The sequence below is a fragment of the Erythrolamprus reginae genome, chromosome 2 (assembly GCF_031021105.1).
Source record: "Erythrolamprus reginae isolate rEryReg1 chromosome 2, rEryReg1.hap1, whole genome shotgun sequence".
In the NCBI taxonomy this organism is placed as follows: domain Eukaryota; kingdom Metazoa; phylum Chordata; class Lepidosauria; order Squamata; family Dipsadidae; genus Erythrolamprus; species Erythrolamprus reginae.
In genome coordinates this window covers 151,900,097-151,918,827 of record NC_091951.1, presented here as the reverse complement: position 1 = coordinate 151,918,827, position 18,731 = coordinate 151,900,097, and the positions used below count along the sequence as shown (strand labels likewise).

At 40.7% G+C, this 18,731-nt stretch overlaps 1 protein-coding gene across 2 annotated transcripts in view; it reads right to left on the bottom strand.

Annotated features, from left to right (window-relative positions):
- Window positions 1-212: 212 nt before the first annotated feature.
- The window catches only part of GGA3 (golgi associated, gamma adaptin ear containing, ARF binding protein 3), a 45,837-nt gene continuing 27,318 nt past the window's right edge, over window positions 213-18,731 (bottom strand). For both annotated transcript variants that reach the window (XM_070739942.1, XM_070739943.1), the window contains 8 exons: window positions 16,495-16,611; window positions 12,402-12,683; window positions 10,606-10,673; window positions 8,629-8,951; window positions 6,692-6,918; window positions 4,559-4,728; window positions 4,019-4,129; window positions 213-2,248 (listed from right to left, as the gene is read on the bottom strand). In XM_070739942.1, the coding sequence (XP_070596043.1) occupies window positions 2,138-2,248; window positions 4,019-4,129; window positions 4,559-4,728; window positions 6,692-6,918; window positions 8,629-8,951; window positions 10,606-10,673; window positions 12,402-12,683; window positions 16,495-16,611 (1,409 nt within the window). In that variant the 3' untranslated portion in view covers window positions 213-2,137. The remainder of the gene's footprint in view (window positions 2,249-4,018; window positions 4,130-4,558; window positions 4,729-6,691; window positions 6,919-8,628; window positions 8,952-10,605; window positions 10,674-12,401; window positions 12,684-16,494; window positions 16,612-18,731) is intronic.

Genomic DNA, 18,731 nt, shown 5'->3' with positions numbered 1-18,731 from the left:
TCCTTGCAATAAATCTTGATTTCTCCTTACTCAAGGGTTTAAAAACAAACCAAAAGATATTTGTCTGGGTATATATAGTAGTGGATATTTAGCCATAGCGCTTTCTGTTTACATCACAGCTACTGTAAAGAAATGTAGGACAAATGGTTAATTCCAATAATTTTCAGACAAAAATACATTGTAGTATGAAGTGGCTGCAAGGTAGCTAAAGCAGAGTAGAGAAAGTATTTTTATTGAGCGTGCAGAATAACAAATGCTTCAGAGATATATTTACAATCTTGAGTGTTTGATAGAAAGCTGCAAATTCAGCCTGTGAACAGAAACATTCATAAATAATTTCTAAAGCTTTTGGAGTACATTTCCACACAGTGAGACTATGAGATCTTTCTGTTGGATTATACAGCATGGACAGAGTGGCACTGCTGATAGCATGAAAGCAATTTGGCAGAAAGCCCTTGTGCTTTGTGTGTGTGTGTGTGTGTGTTTTCCTCAATCGGAATGATTTGCAGACCATCTCTAAGTGATCTGCTCTACACAAATAAGAATGGCACTGGGGCAGACTTAGACGCTTAACAAAAACGCTAATAATATTAGAGAGGACGAGATCAAGAGCAAAAAAATACTGTTGGGTTCCCATTAGCGTTACATAATTAATTCGGCCCTGATACCACGAATTTGGTTAATCAGGGACTATCACCTTACACACTTGAAACTGGATCCCTTCAAAAGCCAATGAGGTTCTTTCTGCTGTGACCATTAACTTTATCTTGTTTACAGAAGCTTAGCACAAAGAAGTCACAGCCATTGTAACGGAGGTCTGATTGTCCCCCATCTCTTTTAATACCAAAATGTTAATTGCAAAGTTTTAAACTCCCATACTAAAAAGTCCTGGGTTGTAGTGTAGCATAGATTTTGAGGATCTTCTCTTCATTGGGGAACAAAACAATTCATTCCAGATGAACACATAGTTAAACCAAAACTGTGTTACACACAGGAGAAAGTAATTACTCAAAGCAGTGACTTCCCTCTATGGCTTTTGAACCGTATTGTGTCTATCACTGTTTAGAAAAGCCTGCCTGTCTCAACATAAAAGATCTTTCTTCCTATAGACAATTGCACTTACCCACCTATTACCTAAAAAGAATAAAACTGGAGTATATCATCCCTGCACATGCATGGCCATGGCTCCTCTTTCCCCTGGTCTGCAGATCTGGTACATTCCTATAGCTTAATATACATATCATACATTTAACTAACAATAGTGCCTTCAGAAGCCTCAGATCCTTAACTCCATCACTTCCTCCTTTGAGCCCGATTAGCAACTGCACCTGAATGAATGTTCCTTCTCAATACTATTTTTATTTCCATCGCTCCGTGCTTCCCACTTGAGCAGTGTATAAACTATATGTGGATTTTTACTGTAGCTAACTGACAAAAATGAGACAATTGTGTACGTAGAGGAAAAACACAGAGCTGTGTGCATACAAAACTCAGCAGCTACTGAGAAAGCACACGAGCAAGTCAGCTACAAGTATAAAATTAGAAGGCAGCAACTTGAGACTTGTGTGTTGTTGATGTTCTCAAGTAGCAAGTGTAAAATATCTTTATGGGCTCTTGGAATAGATTCTGTAAATGGAGTGCTTGATCATGGCAAAAACTTCCAGTTCTTGGAGTGTATCTTATTGCTCAGCAAGCCTATAGGTTATCCTAGTTCTGATCCCACAGAGGTAAAAAGAATCGGGTACAGGAAGGTCATTAGGACTACCCCAAAAGAATTGCAAAGGCATCATAGCCTTTGGTAGACCTCTAGCCTAACCGAAATAAATGTTCCAGTGTATTCAATTTCTTCTCATCAAATTCTCCAGAACATTTATATTTCAAGTTTTAATGTAGTGGAAGATAGAATTGGATTGGCCAAGGTAAAGAAATGAACCAGGTCTCCATTCCTGGCTGTTCCCACAAGTTTACACTTGGCATTTACGCGCCAGACTATCGTCCCGGAGTACAGGAAACATTCTGGACTACGGCTACAAGTGGAGTGGACGGGACATGTAAACAAAGCTAAATATCACTAACTGATACCGCCGGTGCCTTTGTCATGTCGCATTCATTCCAGTCCCCATGAAATAGCTCTGGGTCATAGCTTTCCCCAATTATCAACTGGAGGAAACTGGTCTACTTCCCCCACTTCAGTGCTGGGCATGTCTCCCAATGTGAAAGTCAGTCGGTACCTCAGCCTCACTTTCTCCTGCAACGAAAAAAGGAAAACCAAATATAGCAGCCAGCCACAGAACATGGAGCAAAAGAGCACTTAAATAAGAGTACATAATGCATGCCACATCAGCCTTTAAGTCAGGGATGGGGAGCCCTTGGCTATCCTAATACTCTGAGATTTTTTTTCTTCCACTCAATTGTGTCTGATTCGTGGATAAAAGGACTGGTTTTTGCTGGGATAGTTTCCCCACCTTTAAATCCCTCCCCAAATGGCCCATAGCTGCGCTCATGATTTTGGCCTCTTCTATGGAGGAAATGTAAAGGACTATTACTTTCTTGGGGCTTTCTGTTTATAGTCCTGCCCCGAGGTGGGTTCCTACCAGCTCTGACCGGTTCTACAGAACTGGTAGTAACTTGGCAGCCTGGGTCACTGGAACAGGCAGCAGCCCGGGCCTGCCACACCCCAAGCCGGTTCTCTCTATGGTGCTGCAATCTTGTTTTTCTTCTGCGCATGCACAGCTTTTTTCTAGTACAGTGGTACCTCATGATATGAACTTAATTGGTTCCAGGAGGAGGTTCGTAAGGTGAAAAGTTCATAAGATGAAACAATGTTCCCCATAGGAATCAATGTAAAAGCAAATAATGCATGCAAATCTTTCAGGAAAATCCCAAACTTTAGAAGGGAGGCGAACAGAGGGCAGGGAGGAGCAGCTAAAGGGGGTGGGTGGAAGAAGCAAGGCTAGGCTAAAGGGTGAGTGGGAAGGAAGAAAGGCAAGGGGGGCGCCCCTCCCTTTTCTTTCTTCAAAAGACACTCAGTGCCTCTGCAAGCACGCTGTTCTCTGCAACGTCTTTCCCCCTCCAAGTCGCCCCTCCCTTTTCTTTCTTCAAAAGACACCCTTTCAGTGCCTGCAAGCACGCTGTTCTCCTACTTTTGTTAATGCAAAGTCTTTCCCCCTCCAAGCCGCCCCTCCCTTTTCTTTCTTCAAAAGACACTCTTTCAGTGCCTGCAAGCACGCTGTTCTCCTACTTTTGTTAATGCAAAGTCTTTCCCCCTCCAAGCCGCCCCTCCCTTTTCTTTCTTCAAAAGACACTCTTTCAGTGCCTGCAAGCACGCTGTTCTCCTGCTTTCGTTAATGCAAAGTCTTTCCCCATCCAAGCTGCCCCTCCCTTTTCTTTCTTCAAAAAAAGGGGGGGGGGAAGAAACCCCTTCATCCCAGCAGCAGCGGCTTGGGTTCGTAAGGTGAAAATAGTTTGTAAGAAGAAGCAAAAAAATCTTAAACACCGGGTTCATATCTTGAAAAGTTCGTTAGAAGAGGTGTTCGTAAGATGAGGTACCACTGTAATTTGCATTTGCATTTGCTCAGAATGCAACACACACCCACAAAGTGCACCCCTGAATAAACCAGCAGTAGCAGAATCTGGTACCCAGCCCTGGTCCCCTCCCTTAAAAAAATGAAAAAGCCAACCCCTCACCCTCCACTTACAGCCTAACATAATTACTATGACATTAACAGTTCCAATGATACTACAGAAAATTGAGAAGTTGAGGTATGTCCCCTAATTTCTCAGATTTACTCAAAGTTGTCTTACTGAAGCATTGGGAAAAACAAGGTCTGGCAGAATTAAATAATACTTCATGCTCTATTTCTTATTTATCCTAACCTTGAAAAACATCAAAGTCTGTTTGCTAACCATTACATAAGTCCAAGAAAACAGTGATAAAAACATACAAAACATATATAAGGAAAATGATTATATCTTTTAAGAGGAGGAGGAAGAGGATCTGGAACACAAGTCTTCCCACCTTTCTAGGATTTGCAAGCAACATGACTTGGGTAATAGCAGCTGGTGGCTTGATGGGATTGAATGGAACTAACTCTGTCCCTGAAGGTGGCTGCAACTTGACTTTCATGGACTGTAAGGAAAAGAGCAAAAACAAAAGTTAAGGCAAGGCCTGCTTCTGTAGAACCTAGCACATTTTATCGTATAAGCATATTTAGAAACATGGAAGTATTTTCTAAGAGAAGGCCAAATCACTCAGATGTCCAGTGTACTGTAACTGCCTTGATATAATTAATCTAGGATCAGCTGAGAAGATTCTCAGAGAGTCAATGGAAATCAACATTATCCAAAGATATCCTAAGGCAGTAATTGGGGACAGGAAGTCTGCTAAATGGTAACACAGAGAACCTTGTTTCTCTTCAGGAGTATCTATCTTGGATTCAGCCCTATAATCCAGAGGGATTCCTTGCTGGGAAATCTTAGCTTCCGCCAGCGCCAATAAAAGAATTCTACACTCTTCCTCCAGTTGATTCTTGGCCAACTGTTGTCTTCTTCCCCCCACCTTTGGCACCGCAGCTTGCAGCACAATATTCTTGATAGGAAGAGGTGCTGTATTCAGCATCGATACCACCACCACCAACACGTCAGGCCTCCCGGGAGGACACTCCTTGGCAAAGTGCAGCAGAATACGCAAACCGTTCTTGTCGTAAGCGGTCACAGGGAGAACACTGCCTGCAAGGCGAAGGAAGTTGTTTACATGGTAGAAAAGCAACATGCCATTCGACAGAATAAACAGTATGAACAGGGTGACCGTGTCGTAACAGAAGTTGCAGCCTAGCTTTCAAACTTGTGTTCCATAGCCAGTTCTAATGAGATGGTTCCTAAAAAGAATTAAGCCAGGGCCTCCACGGTCTGAGTTTCCCTCTACTAATAATAATACTAATAATACTAATAATACTAATAATATTAATAAATAATAATAATACTACTAATAAATAATAAATAATAAATAATAAATAATAAATAATAAATAATAAATAATAAATAATAAATAATAAATAATAAATAATAAATAATAAATAAATAAATAAATAATAATAATAATAATTATTATTATTATTATTTAGATTTGTAAGCCGCCCTTTTCCAAAAACTCGGGGTGGCTCACAGAATAAATATAGAAACAAAGCGTACAAAACAAATCTAATACATTAAAAAACTACAGCTAAAAACCCTATACTGTATATTACTCAATCAGACAATCCAATCACACCATGCATCACATTTATTGGTCAGGGGGGTAAGATCTAATTGCCCCAGGCTTGGCGACATAGGTGAGTCTTAAGACCCTTGCAGAAGGCGAGGAGGGTGGGGGCATTACGAATCTCTGGGGGGAGCTGATTCCAGAGGGACAGGGCCACCATAGAGAAGGCTCTTCCCCTAGGCCCCGCCAAACGACATTCATCCTTGAAAAACGCGTATCATTCCTGAAGAGCAGATATGCTAAGCACCATCAAGTCTTCATCTCATAACAATTATAACAGCCCATGCCCTCCGCCAGTATTGCGGAGGGGGGGTGCACCAGTAGCGGAAATGGAGCTGCGCGCACAGCTCTGGGTGACCGTTGGGTGGGTGCATTTGTTGCAGCGAGATCTGGCTTCTGTGCATGCGCAGGAAGCAAAATCTGGTAAGAAGACAGGTTCGGCGATTTTTAGTGATTTTTTTTTTTTGAGCACATGCGGAAATCTCCGTTTGAGAAGCTTTTTTTTTCAGCCTCTGAAACCTCCATTTGAGTGGCTGGACGGGGCTACAACAAAAGTATCAGAGGCTGTAAAAAAGCCTCTGAAACAGAGGTTTCACAGGCTGGAAAATACCTCTCAAACAGAGGTTTCACAGGCTGAAAGAGCAAGGCACAGAGCTCACAACCAATAAACTTGTTGCTAAAGTTCACCTCTGGGAACAGCTGACTGAGGGTATTCAGGAAGGCCATCCATCCCCCAATCAGCTTTTTTCTTATTTTCTTCCCCAGAAACTAAGGTGTGCTTATATTCTAGTGCAGTGTTTCCCAACCTTGGCAACTTGAAGATATTTGGACTTCAACTCCCAGAATTCCCCAGTCAGCTGGCTGGGGAATTCTGGGAGTTGAAGTCCAAATATCTTCAAGTTGCCAAGGTTGGGAAACACTGCTCTAGTGTATCTTATACTCCAAAAAATGCGGTAAATAGCTCTCGTTGATTACAAATTTAAGGATAAATGTTGCAAAAATGTTAGCTGGACAACACCTATTTTTTCTAAATTTCCCTAAACAAATAGAAGAACTGCCTCAAAAATAGCATCACTTTACTATAATTTTTTTTTCTTCCATTCGTTCCAACAACATGTTTTTAAAAAACAACAACCTGTAACATTTAGTGTCAAATTGCAATCAATTGCAATCAACTGCAATCAAGAGTACATATAGGATTATTTGCTCCCACAATAAAAGGTTTTTGTTTTTTAGAAACTAAAGGGATAAACCATGTTAAAAATAAAATAATCCACACATTCATTACTTAGAATGAAGGACACACTTTGACACAGACAGAAGGGGTGTGTGTGTGAAGAACTATGGGGTTGGGTTTTTCCCCCCCTGAGAATAAAAATATGCACCCTTTACTTCACCATTAAACAGACACCGGCCAGCAATGACCCATACTTGGTTTAATTGATTCCAGTGGAACATGGACATTGGCCAAGGAGATCTCAGGTCCTTTCAAGGGACTTCCTTGTTGCTGGAATAGGGCTGATTGGAAGATGGGACTTCCTGGATATGGAACTGGAGGGACTCCTGGACCAGTGACCGGCAATCCTGTAGAAGATGTCAGTAGTGCAGAAGTAGCAGCAGGGACTGTAGAAGCCATTATGGCTGCTGGAGCTGGAGACCTAAAAGGATTCCAGATAATTACCAAATGAACGCACAGGCTAATAGTAACACTGATTTATTTAAAGCACCAAGCTACAAGAAACAAATTGGAATCACTTTATAATATGTAAATAGATACTTTGCTCTTGGGTTAAAATGGTTTATACAAGAAACACCCCTGATTAGGTGGTAATGTTTGTCTGGTGGTGGGCACAATTCACAAAGCACTTGTTTTATGTTGTATTTATATTGTAAAAAATCAATAAAAATATTTTTTAAATGATTTGTTTAAATTAGAAGGCCACCAAACTGGATTCAGAGCATCTTGAATCTAAATTTAAAATATAGACAGGACAGCTATTGTCATCCTCTGTTCATATATTGTTTTAATGGGGGGGGGGACACACAAATCATTAGAAATGCTTATGGTTAGTATCAATTCCTGTAACAGAATACGGCCCTTTGAAGATAAAACCCTTATCACGACTACTGTATTATAACTTCATCAGTGGTGCTCAATAAAATACAGTGGTACCTCGAGATACGAGTTTAATTCGTTCCGGACCTGGGTTCTTAAGTCGAGCAGCTCTTATCTCGAACGACTTTTCCCCATAGGAATTAATGTAAATAATTTTAATTGGTTCCAGCCCTCAAAAAACTCACAAAGTTAGTCTAAATTATGCAGAAAGACATGTTTTTAATGAAGAAATGTACATGTACATATAAATGAATAATGAAGTTTCTTTCACTTAACTTGTAAACTTTCTTAAACTTTTAAATTTACATATGTTCAACTTCTCTGCCACCCAATCCTGTAGGACAGAGGTCCCCAACCCTTTTTGCACCAGGGACCGGCTTTAAGCGATCAAGAGAGGAATGGGTGAATGAATGGACGGAGGGTGGGAAGGAAGGAAGGAAAGAGGGAAGGGACAGGAACAGAGGAAGGAAGCAAGGAAACTTATGAAAGGGGAGAGTAAGAGAGGAATGAGTGAAGGGAGGGAGGGAGGGAAGAAGGTGGGAAGGAGAAAGAAAAGAAGAAATAGAGGAAGGGAAGGTAAAAGAGAGAAAGAAAAAGAGCAAGAAAGAAAGCTGCAAGCACCCCCCCGAGCCCCCCAGGCCGGCTGCAACCTTTTAAAACACGCGCGCCGCTTCGCAGCTGTCTCCTGAAGCCGAACGCGGAAGTTAGCGTTTGGCTTCAGGAGACAGCTCCTTGGCGCTTGTATCTCGAATCTGGGCTTGTAAGTAGAACAAAAATATCTCTCCCCTCCCAGCTCTTATCTCGAGTTGCTCTTAAGTAGAGCAGCTCTTATGTCGGGGTTCCACTGTACATTCTTAGTTGGTGGGGAAGATGGATGGAGAATTGACCCCTGTACACAATCTTTTCAGTAGCACGGGAGCTGAACCACAGCAACAGGAAGATTAAAAGTCACCGCACTAGAATGGGGGTTGTGGGATCCCACTTACACAATCAATGTTTTGTGTTATTCTGAAATTTGGTTTCAATATTAATTTAACTGGGCTAGTTTGACACATAGTTAAATAATTATCATTTTACCCAAGTGCGTCCTATGAAATAGCAAAAGGGTTGATTTTGTCTAGACATGTTATGTCATATTACATTATGTCGTTTGTTTGCCAGTTTCTATGCCTGTTTTTGCAGTACAATCATGACTATATAGTATGTATTTTTCCAGTTGCAGAGAGAACAGGAGAAAAAAACAAACCCTTACCCTTTGGTTTCTTCTAGAAGATGATTTAATGGGTCTATCTTGTGCAATTCATTCGCTCCCATTGCTGAGCCAAAGTAGCCTGGAGCTACAGGCATTGTACTTAAAGGGCCAAGCGGAGGAGGTGGTCCGGTGGAGAAGATGAAAGAGGTTGAGGTAGGAGCAGAGATACTGGAAACAGGCTGAGGGGCTGTGAAGGTAGAAGGGAGAGGTACTGATGCTCCACATCCGGGCTGTGACACAGATGGAAATAGCGGGTTCGCTGCAGAGTTGCAAGGAACAGAAACTGGCTTTGGGTTCAAGAAGTCCAGATCTACTGGCTCATTCTGCAACACAGGAAAGAGATGCACCACTGCAATATGTCACCTCTCTTCTGTTATCACACTCTAGACTGGCCTTCCACAGGTGGGGCGTATTCCTCTATACCAGGGGAGGTCAAACTCGATTTCGTTGAGGGCTGCATCAGGGTTGTGTTTGATCTTGGGGGCCAGGTGGGCGTGGCCAGGGTGGGCGTGGCCAGCTCGACACCACTCTGTGTGCAACCTTCCTGAGCTACTGGCAGAGGGTTGCAGGAGGACATCACAGCCTCCCGAGCTCCGTTTTAGCTAGCAGAGTGCTCAGCCAGCCACAGGCATCCCTGACACGAGTGATATGGGCCAGATCTAAACACCCTTGAGTTTGACACCCCTGCTCTATACAAAGGATGAGGGGAATGGGATCAAGTGCACAACAGGCTTTAAAAAGGCTCTTCTCTATTTCAAACAGCAAACTATAGAAATCATTATGGAACTAATTAGTATCTCCTATGGAAAATAGGATGCTCTTCATTACTGCATCCTCAAACAACAGAATAAGCCAGAAAAAATCAAGGACAATTTAGGACCGATTCATTCTGGATACTTTTCTAAGAAACTTTCTGAAGTATAAACAGCAACATTTCAAATTTAATTCAAAAATGTGCCTCTGAGCAGAAGAAAGAACAAAGAGGGCATCTATCTGTAACTCTTTATTAGCAGGACTTTCAAACCCCTGGCTTATGGGCTAGATGTGTCAGGTGCTGGCCACGAGAGAAGGGGGGGAAGTCCCAATACATCACGTGACATCGCCGCGATGATGTGAGTTTGACATCGCTGCTTTATAGTCACAAACCTCACGAAAAGGTGTGGTTGCTTTAAAGAACTGCAGACAGGTATTGTATTTTATTTATTATGAAATATACCATATTTTTCAGAGTATAAGATGAACCAGAGTATAAGACGCACCTTAGTTTTTGGGGAGAAAAATAGGGAAAAGAATCTGCTTATCAGATATTCATCTGGTTAGCATCCTTAACCTGGTCAGCTTCAGCACATTATTTTATCCCTTAGTTAGGGCTTTAAAAAAAACTTTATTTGGAGAGAGTAACAATGAAAGAGCTTGCAAGCCAGTAAGAGCTAGGAACATCATTAGCACCTGGAAAGAAACATTTGGAGCAAGTTAGAGCAATGGGAAAAAAATCCCTGCAAAGACATAGGGTTTGGAAAACATTCTTTGCAGAGAGAAGCAATGAAAGAGCCTGCAAGATAAGAGCTGGGAAGATTGTTAGCACCTGGTTAGGGCTGGAAAGAAACTTATTTGGAGCAAGTTAGAGCAATGAAAAAACTCCCTGCACAGACGTAGGGTTTGGAAAACATTCTTTGCAGAGAGAAGCAATGAAAGAGCCTGCAAGGTAAGAGCTGGGAAGATTGTTAGCAGCAAGTTATGGCTGGGGGGGGGGAGAAAAAAAAGCTACATTCTCAGTATAAGACACACCCTAATTATCAACCTCTTTTAGGGAAGAAAAAGGTGCATCTTAAACTCCGAAAAATACGGTATTTGCTGCCCATCTCGTATCCAAGAACTCTATATTTACCTGCCTGGCAAATTAAGTGCATCTCTTTGGAACCGAATCTAAATGGCTGCACAGCCCTAGAACCTAGCACAGTACAGAAAACAAAATACCTGGAGCAGGTTCCACTGATTGCTTTCAGTTGATTCTTTTACTAAACTTGGAGCAGGGTCATTGAGGCCTGAGTGGGGAGAAAAAAAACAGTATTAGGAATGGGAAGGGATAAATGCAAATCACATTTTAGTAGGGAAAAACTTTTAAGTAAGCTGATGAGGTTTCTGTGAGAAAGCAGCATGCGGTATTTTGCATTTAGGTGGTGGAAACCCAAGTACAAATACAAGTTTAGGTATATCTTATCCTGTGGGGTCTTGAACAAACCCTCATTCTCTGTATCCAAGACTGCTGTGTTGTGAGATGAAGCTCAGAGGTGGGGGTAAGGGTGGGGAGTTAATTGCAATATCACCCTCTCCCTGACAGATGTCATGCTTACATTCGGCTCAGCGACTCTTTGAAAACCTGTTAAAAAATAGACAATGGGCCAATTCACGCAGCCTTTTCTTAACATTTTTTTACTGCTCTTTAAGTGCACAACTATTCTTGTTTAGACTGCATTTGTTAACTCAACAACCAGGAGCAGAAGCATGACAAGGCAGGTTACAGATTTTCTTCTCAGAGTATGAGTAACTTTACTGCTCCCAGGTCATCCCAACTCGTAAATACTATCACATTTTCTCAAAAGGCCCCAGTGAAAGGGAGATATATTCTAGATCCTGTCTGGGGAGAATATTGTCTCGACTTAGCAGAAAAGCCTATTCTGCCATGGTGCCTGTCTTCAGGAACAACACAAACACACACACACACACACACACAAGAACATAAGAAGAGCCATGCTGAATCAGGCCAAAGCCCATTGAGTCCAGCATTCTGTGTCACACAGTGTCCCACCAATTGCCCATGGGGATCTTGAGCAGAAAGAGAAGGCAAGACCTTCCCTTTCCCTTGACCCCCAACAAATGTTACTCAAGGGAATCCTGCCTGACACACACACACACACACACACAAAATTAGAGACACTCCGATCCTAACACTAACCTGACTTTTGCTAAGGGCTTGGATAAAATGAGTGAGCTTTTTTCATGGCTAATTTGAGTGTTTATGAGTGTTCTCAGATGCCATTCTTAGGATATTTTTATTGGTTTATTTTTAATGCTGTCTCTTGTGTTTTATATTCCATTTTCATTCTGAGCTGCCCAGAGCGATGTATATGAGATGTGTACCTTATATACATTTATTAAATACTCACATACATATGCTATCTATGGATACTATCCAATTACTGTAGATCAGGGGTGTCAAACTTAATGTCCGTGGGCTAAATCTGGCCCATGGGGTGCTTAGATCTGGCCCAAGGGGCCTCCCTAGGAACAGCGAAGAACCAGCCCATGGTGCCTGTGCCAGCAAACATGGAGCTCGGGAAGGGTACAACTCTGTTTTCGCTGGCAGAGCCCTCGGGCCACCACAGATGTCCCCAACATAGTAATGTTGAGCTGGCCATGCCCTCTAAGGTCAAACGCAACCCTGATGTAGCCCTCAATGAAACCAAGTTTGACAACGCCTGCTGTAGATACAGCAGCTGGAAAAAGTGGAATCATAACTTATGGAAAAGTGGAATCATAACATTTAGCTTATGGCATTCCATCTCTGTCTTTTTTTATCTCAACACAGTGGCAGCATTCAAAACAGATTACTACATTTCCTATGCTGTCTTCCTTAGCTCTCAGGGATAATCTAGCCCAGAAAGCAGGCTTATTTAATGGATTGGGACGAAGACCTTCCATTTACCATATTGTGGAAAAAGTAGTGGCTCCCTAGCTCCACATTAAACACCATCAAACCACATCCAACTGACCTAAACACAGGAGTTCCTCATCAAGCAGAGAGAGGGAATTGGCAGCACTAGTTGACTGAGCAGCAATGGATTCAGCATGGGTCCTGGAGTGACCAGTCGCCTGAGGTGGGGGTGGGAGGATGGGGATTTCTGATGAGGCTGGAGCTGGAGTTAAAGTTGGTGTTGTGTTCAAGGCTGATGGAAGGAGTGGTGATGGTGGTGGTGGTGGTTGTGGGGGCACATTCGAAACCTCCAGTTCCCCCAAATCTATGAGGGTATTGACGTTATCGGCAGAATTGCTTCCTGGAAGGAAAGGAGAGAATTGATAAAGATGCCAAAGGATACAACTGCTTTCAGTAAATGCATCACAAATACTGGATAGTTGCTTTTAACCCTGCTGTTCTGTTCGAAAAAAGTTCCTAATGTTATGTTCCCGGGTCACCCTGACCCGGACCGAAAACTCTTCATTTGCAGTGCTTATGTTTGGTCTTTTTGAAAGCTTTTTTCACCTGGAAACATGTTTGAACATTTCTGCACACAATGGAATGAAAATTGAACTGAAAAAATTAATCCTTATTGGTTTATTTTGCACATAAATGTGCCTCCCCCCCCCCGTTTTTGTGAAAGTTTTTTCAATTTATGGATAGTTTTGCTTGCAAAATCCATTCTATTTTACTAAAGTTGGTGTGGGATTGGTAGCTTGAACATTTCTGCACACAATGATATGAAAATTGAACTGAGAAAATTAATCCTTATTGGTTTATTTTGCTCATAAATGGGCCCCCATGCTTATACTCAAATAGGCTTTTACTCGAGTAGGCTTATACTCGAGTATAAAATGATATGGTCTTATATTCAAAAATAAACCAATAAGAATCATTTTTTTTCAGTTCATTTCTATTTTTCTTATGTTTAGGATTGTTCAATTTAGTATATCAAAACTTTTGAGTTTATTGATAATTTTGCCTGCAAAATGCATTCTATTTTACTATTCTATTTTGGTGTGGGATTGGTAGCTTGAACCTTTCTGAACATAATGATATGAAAATTAAACTGAAAAAATGATCCTTATTGGTTTATTTTGCTCATAAATGGGCCCCCATGCTTATACTCAAATAGGCTTATACTCGAGTAGGCTTATACTCGAGTATAAAACAATAAACCAATAAGAGTCATTTTTTTCAGTTCATTTATATTTTTCTTATGTTCAGGATTGTTCAATTTAGTATATCAAACCTTTTGGGGGAAAATTCCTTAGGGATTTGTAGCCTTAAAAAATATAAATTGACACGAAATTCAAAAAGGATGGGGGGAGGGGCTTTTTGATCAAAATAAAAATATAAGTCTCAATTTTTCCAGTTCAATTTTCATATCATTATGTTCATAAATGTTCAAACTAGTTTTCCAGTGGAAAAAGTTTTCAAAAAGACCAAATTCAAGTACCTAAAAAAAATCATTTTGATCCGGGTCTATATGACCCGAACAGAGTAAATGTGACTTTTTTTTTGCCAAGAAAAAAATTTTTCCCCCACCCCCACAAATATTTTTTTGATGATCAGCATTGTTAAATTGAGTAAATGAATGCGTAAGATTTTAAAGAATATTTCGGATTTGGAGCATAAAAAAATAAAAAGTGAAAATGGTTGCAAGCAGCCAGGGGGGGGGGGGAGGCCTTATTTCTGATGTTAAAAAAACAGTAAGAATCATTTTTTTCAGTTCCTTTATATTTTTCTTATATTCAGAAATGTTCAAGGTACCATTCCCACACCAACTCCAGTAAAATAGACTGCATTTTGCAAGCAAAACTATCCATAAATTGAAAAAACTTTCACAAAAACGGGGGGGGGAGGCACATTTATGGGCAAAATAAACCAATAAGGATTAATTTTTTCAGTTCAATTTTCATTCCATTGTGTGAAGAAATGTTCAGACTACTTTCCAAGTGAAAAAAGCTTTCAAAAAGACCAAACATAAGCACTGCAAATGAAGAGTTTTCGGTCCGGGTCAGGGTGACCCGGGAACATAACATTAGGGAGTGGTTTTTTTTCAGCAAGAAAGAAACCTCCCACCCCCCCAAAAAAATTCTCATAGAGAGTACCCCTGAAATGATGAAAAGTCATGAAATTTCAAGTTTCAGATATGCAGGGAAAATTTTTTACAGGGTCTCAAACCTTGATTTCGGGTCTCACAGACCCGAACAGAACAGCAGGGTTAAACAAGGGCGTTGCTTTAATACTTGGATACTTGTCCAAGATTTCTAGCCTTGTCCATTTCTTCAACAGACAAGAGCTTCCTTTGTTCCCAAATTCCAAAAAGCAATTGAAACTTCCATGCCAAGAGTATATTAGGTTACATTGTCTTTTGTCATGTGTTGGCCTGATCTGGGAATGAACTCTTTCCCTTGTACCTCACACCTATTCTTTGTCGTTCAGCATTACTGAGAAATGTGCCCTATTGTTTTATGAATTATGGCTGGGAATATTCAAGTTCAGGACAGCCAATAAAACACGACAAATGTAACAAAATATATATATATATATATATATATATATATATATATATATATATATATATATATCTCTCTCTCTCTCTCTCTCTCTCTCTCTCTCTCTCTCTCTCTCTCTCTCTCTCTCTCTCTCTCTCTCTCTCTCTCTCTCTCTCTCTCTCTTAGGGCACCTTGAAGGCTAATGGATTTTAAAGATTGAAGCTTCCATAGATTAAAATAATGGCAAGAGGAAAACAGATCAAAATCCAATGGTAATACTTTTCACATACATTTTTGAATATAACAACACAAGCACAGCTCATAGATTATATAATTTGATATGTAGTTCTCTTACCCATTACTATTTTGCAGCGATTTTTGGATGCCAATAGAAACAGAAAAAATCCCAAAGCTTGAAATCTGCCTATCTCATAATTAAAATTCAGTTTATCAATACAACAGAATGTCATTCTAAATCAGCAGGAATGTGAACCATGAGTTTTAAAGAGAGTGTCTGTATGCAGTAAGATTAGCAGAGAGAAAAAACACAGGGAAATACAAGTTGACAAGACTGAATGTTAAATTGCCCAAAATAATTACAATTATCCATCAATTAGTCTTAATAGTATCCTATTATGGGGGGGGGGAATCTATTACTGTAGCTGGGTCATTACTGATAGAAGTAATTTATTTCCTAATTTAGGGCTTTTAGGCTGGGATTTCTCTTTGAAGTTTTCAGATTTAAGACCAGCCATTACATGGGAAGTAATAATGTTTCAGGAGCCTGAAATGTTCTCTTGCCAGTTCTTCAGTATGACTGATTCTGATGTGTATTTATACTATGGATATGAAAAAAAAACCTCCTTTCAAATTGCATACTATTTTAAAATTACATAAAAGCAGCAGCAGAGTCATTAAAGCCGTTCCGAGTCTTCGGAGAGGGGTGGCATACAAATCTAATTAGATAGATAGATAGATAGATAGATAGGTAGGTAGGTAGGTAGATAAGTAGACAGGTAGACAGACAGACAGACAAATAGATAAATGAATAAATAAACAAACAAATAAATAAAGGAACAAACTAAGTATCTTCTGAGAAATTTTACCTATAAAGCCCTATATACATTTTACCTATAAAGCCCTATATGGCTCAGGGCCAAATTATTTATGGGACCGTCTCCTGCCACAGAGACCAATTAGAGCACACAGAGTTGGCCTCCTCCAGATCCTGTCAGCTAAACAATGAAGGTTGGCGGAACCGTGGGGGAGGGCCTTTTCTGTTGCTGCCCCGGCTTTATGAAATCAACTCCCCCCCAAGGTCCCTACGGCCCCACCTTGCTAGCCTTTCATAAGGCCACGAAAACCTGGCTATGCTGGCAGGCCTGGGGGCCCTAAATCAACCACTAGCTTGTCCATGTGCATGAACTGATATGAATGATTAGTATGCACGTTACTGAATTGTTTTCAAGTTTTAATTAGGGTTTTGGAAATTAGTTTGTTTTTATTGACTTCTTTTTACTATTATTGTTACTTGTAATTTATATTGTTGTAAGCTGCCCTGAGTCCATCAAGATTGGGCGGCATAGAAGTCAAATTAAATAAACAAACAAACAAATAAATACGATTCACCTTCTGTTGTAGGCAGCATTGAAAGATCTACTTCACCATTGATGACTTGGCCTTCAATAATCTTTTTGTAGGAATTTATTACTCGTGATAAGTTGTCACTAGCCTGAAAAATATCTCCTGTAAGGGGAAAAAAATATAGCGTAGATATAACCCACTGAATTTTCAAGAAAGCTTCTCTTCTGTCTAAAAACATTATCAACCTATCTTTGGGATATGTGTCATAGAGATCCTGGTGCCATAATTCTTCCCATAATTTAATGTTCATGTATGTGCATTATTATGTTGCACTACTGCCATGACTGTTGTTTCCTTTACACAGGTTATGGTTGCCTGAAGTGCCATACTGCCATACAGTATTTCCATAAACAAATAAATAATCAGCCCATCTGATTCCAGCCATTCTAACTGCATGCCCTGCTGACTACCTTTATAGTTTAGGCTTTGAATGTTCAGAAATGTTTTATTTCCAGAAGACGTGGTTGGTAAATCCACAGTAACTGAATTTAAACATGCCTGGGATAAACATATATCCATCCTAAGATAAAATACAGGAAATAGTATAAGGGCACACTAGATGGACCATGAGGTCTTTTTCTGCTGTCAATCTTCTATGTTTCTATGTTCATAAAGAACTGGTATATTAAAAACAACACTGCCAACTAAGTTTCATTTGAAGATTTTTTTCTGTTTAATTCTTGTGGTTTAGGCACTTAAGGCAGCAGCTTCCTGAAACTAAGTACAGTGGAACCTCTACTTACGAACTTAATTCGTTTCATGGCCAGGTTCTTAAGTAGAAAAGTTGTAAGAAGAAGCAATTTTTCCCATAGGAATCAATATAAAAGCAAATAATGCGTGCGATTGGGGAAAACACAGGGAGGGTGGAGACCCTGTTTCCTCCCAGGAGATTCCTAGAGGGGCCCCACGGAGGCTTTCCCCCGCCTTTTCTGGCCCTGTTCCCTCCCAGGAGATTCCTAGAGAGGCCCCACGGAAGCTTCTCCCCGCCTTTTCCGGTTACAGTTTCGGAGGATCGGGTTTGTAAGTGGAAAATGGTTCTTGAGAAGAGGCAAAAAAATCTTATCTAGAAAAGTTCGTAAGTAGAGGCATTACTGTATGATTGAATAGAGGTACAGTACTACTGTTTGAATACAATTAGCACCTGTAGCTCCATCTTCTAATATTCATCTATGACCGTGATGGCACATCTATGGCATTCCTGCCAGAAGTGACACACAGGTCCATCTCTCCAGGCACACGAGTCGTGGCCTGTTGCTTATCTGACTGCTGGCGCGCAGGCCAACTGGTCTTCATGTGCGCAGGAACACTGGAAACCTGAAGAGCAGCCGCCTAGTGCACATGTGTATTCTTAAAAGATAATATTCTGGTTTCTGGAGTGTGCATGTACACCACCCAGCTAGTCTTTGTGCATGCATGCACAGAGGAAACCAGAAGAGCATCCACCCAGTGCACATGCCAGAAATTGGAAGACCATCTTCCAATTGGTTGCTCTTCTGGTTTCCGGCATGAACATGTGCACCAGTCTGCTGTTCTTCATTCATACATGTGTGCCACAAACTGGAAGACCAGGTGGCCATTGTGCATGCTGGAAACCAGAAGATTGTCTTCCCCAGAGATGGGCGGCATACAAATCCAATCAATCAATAAATCAATCAATAAATCAATCAATAAATAAGGTATTCTTCCTCATCAATTCCAAGCACTTGTGTTCACTGAATTTGTAATCCTGGCTAAAGCTTTTGTAAAAGACCCTGCGTAATTTAATATTAGGAGAATATTCAATGTTTCACAACTTTTCTTTCTATTAATTCTGTCATCCCTTCAATGTTGACCAGGTAAGGAAACCAAAGTTATGAAAGCTAACTTTCTGGTTTTTATAAAGTTACAACAGGAGTGTCAAACTCATGGTCCTGCAGGCCAGATGCATCATGTGCTGGCCACGCCCATCCTGAGCTTAGCAAAAAGGGTGGGAAAGTCGCTGTCAGAGTTACCACTGATGCCCTAATAAAAGCCCACTACCTATGGCAACTCGGGAGCAAGTTAGGGAAGCTTCGCGAGTTGACAATTGCAATGCATCATGTGACCACCTGACAATGCAGGTTTGATACCCTTGGGTTACAATAACAGACCTTGTAGGTCTGAATGCCCCTCCCCACTTGGTCCTTGATGAAAACTAGGGAGGTCCGGTCTGAGATGCTTATTTAAATTATACTTCTGCTCCA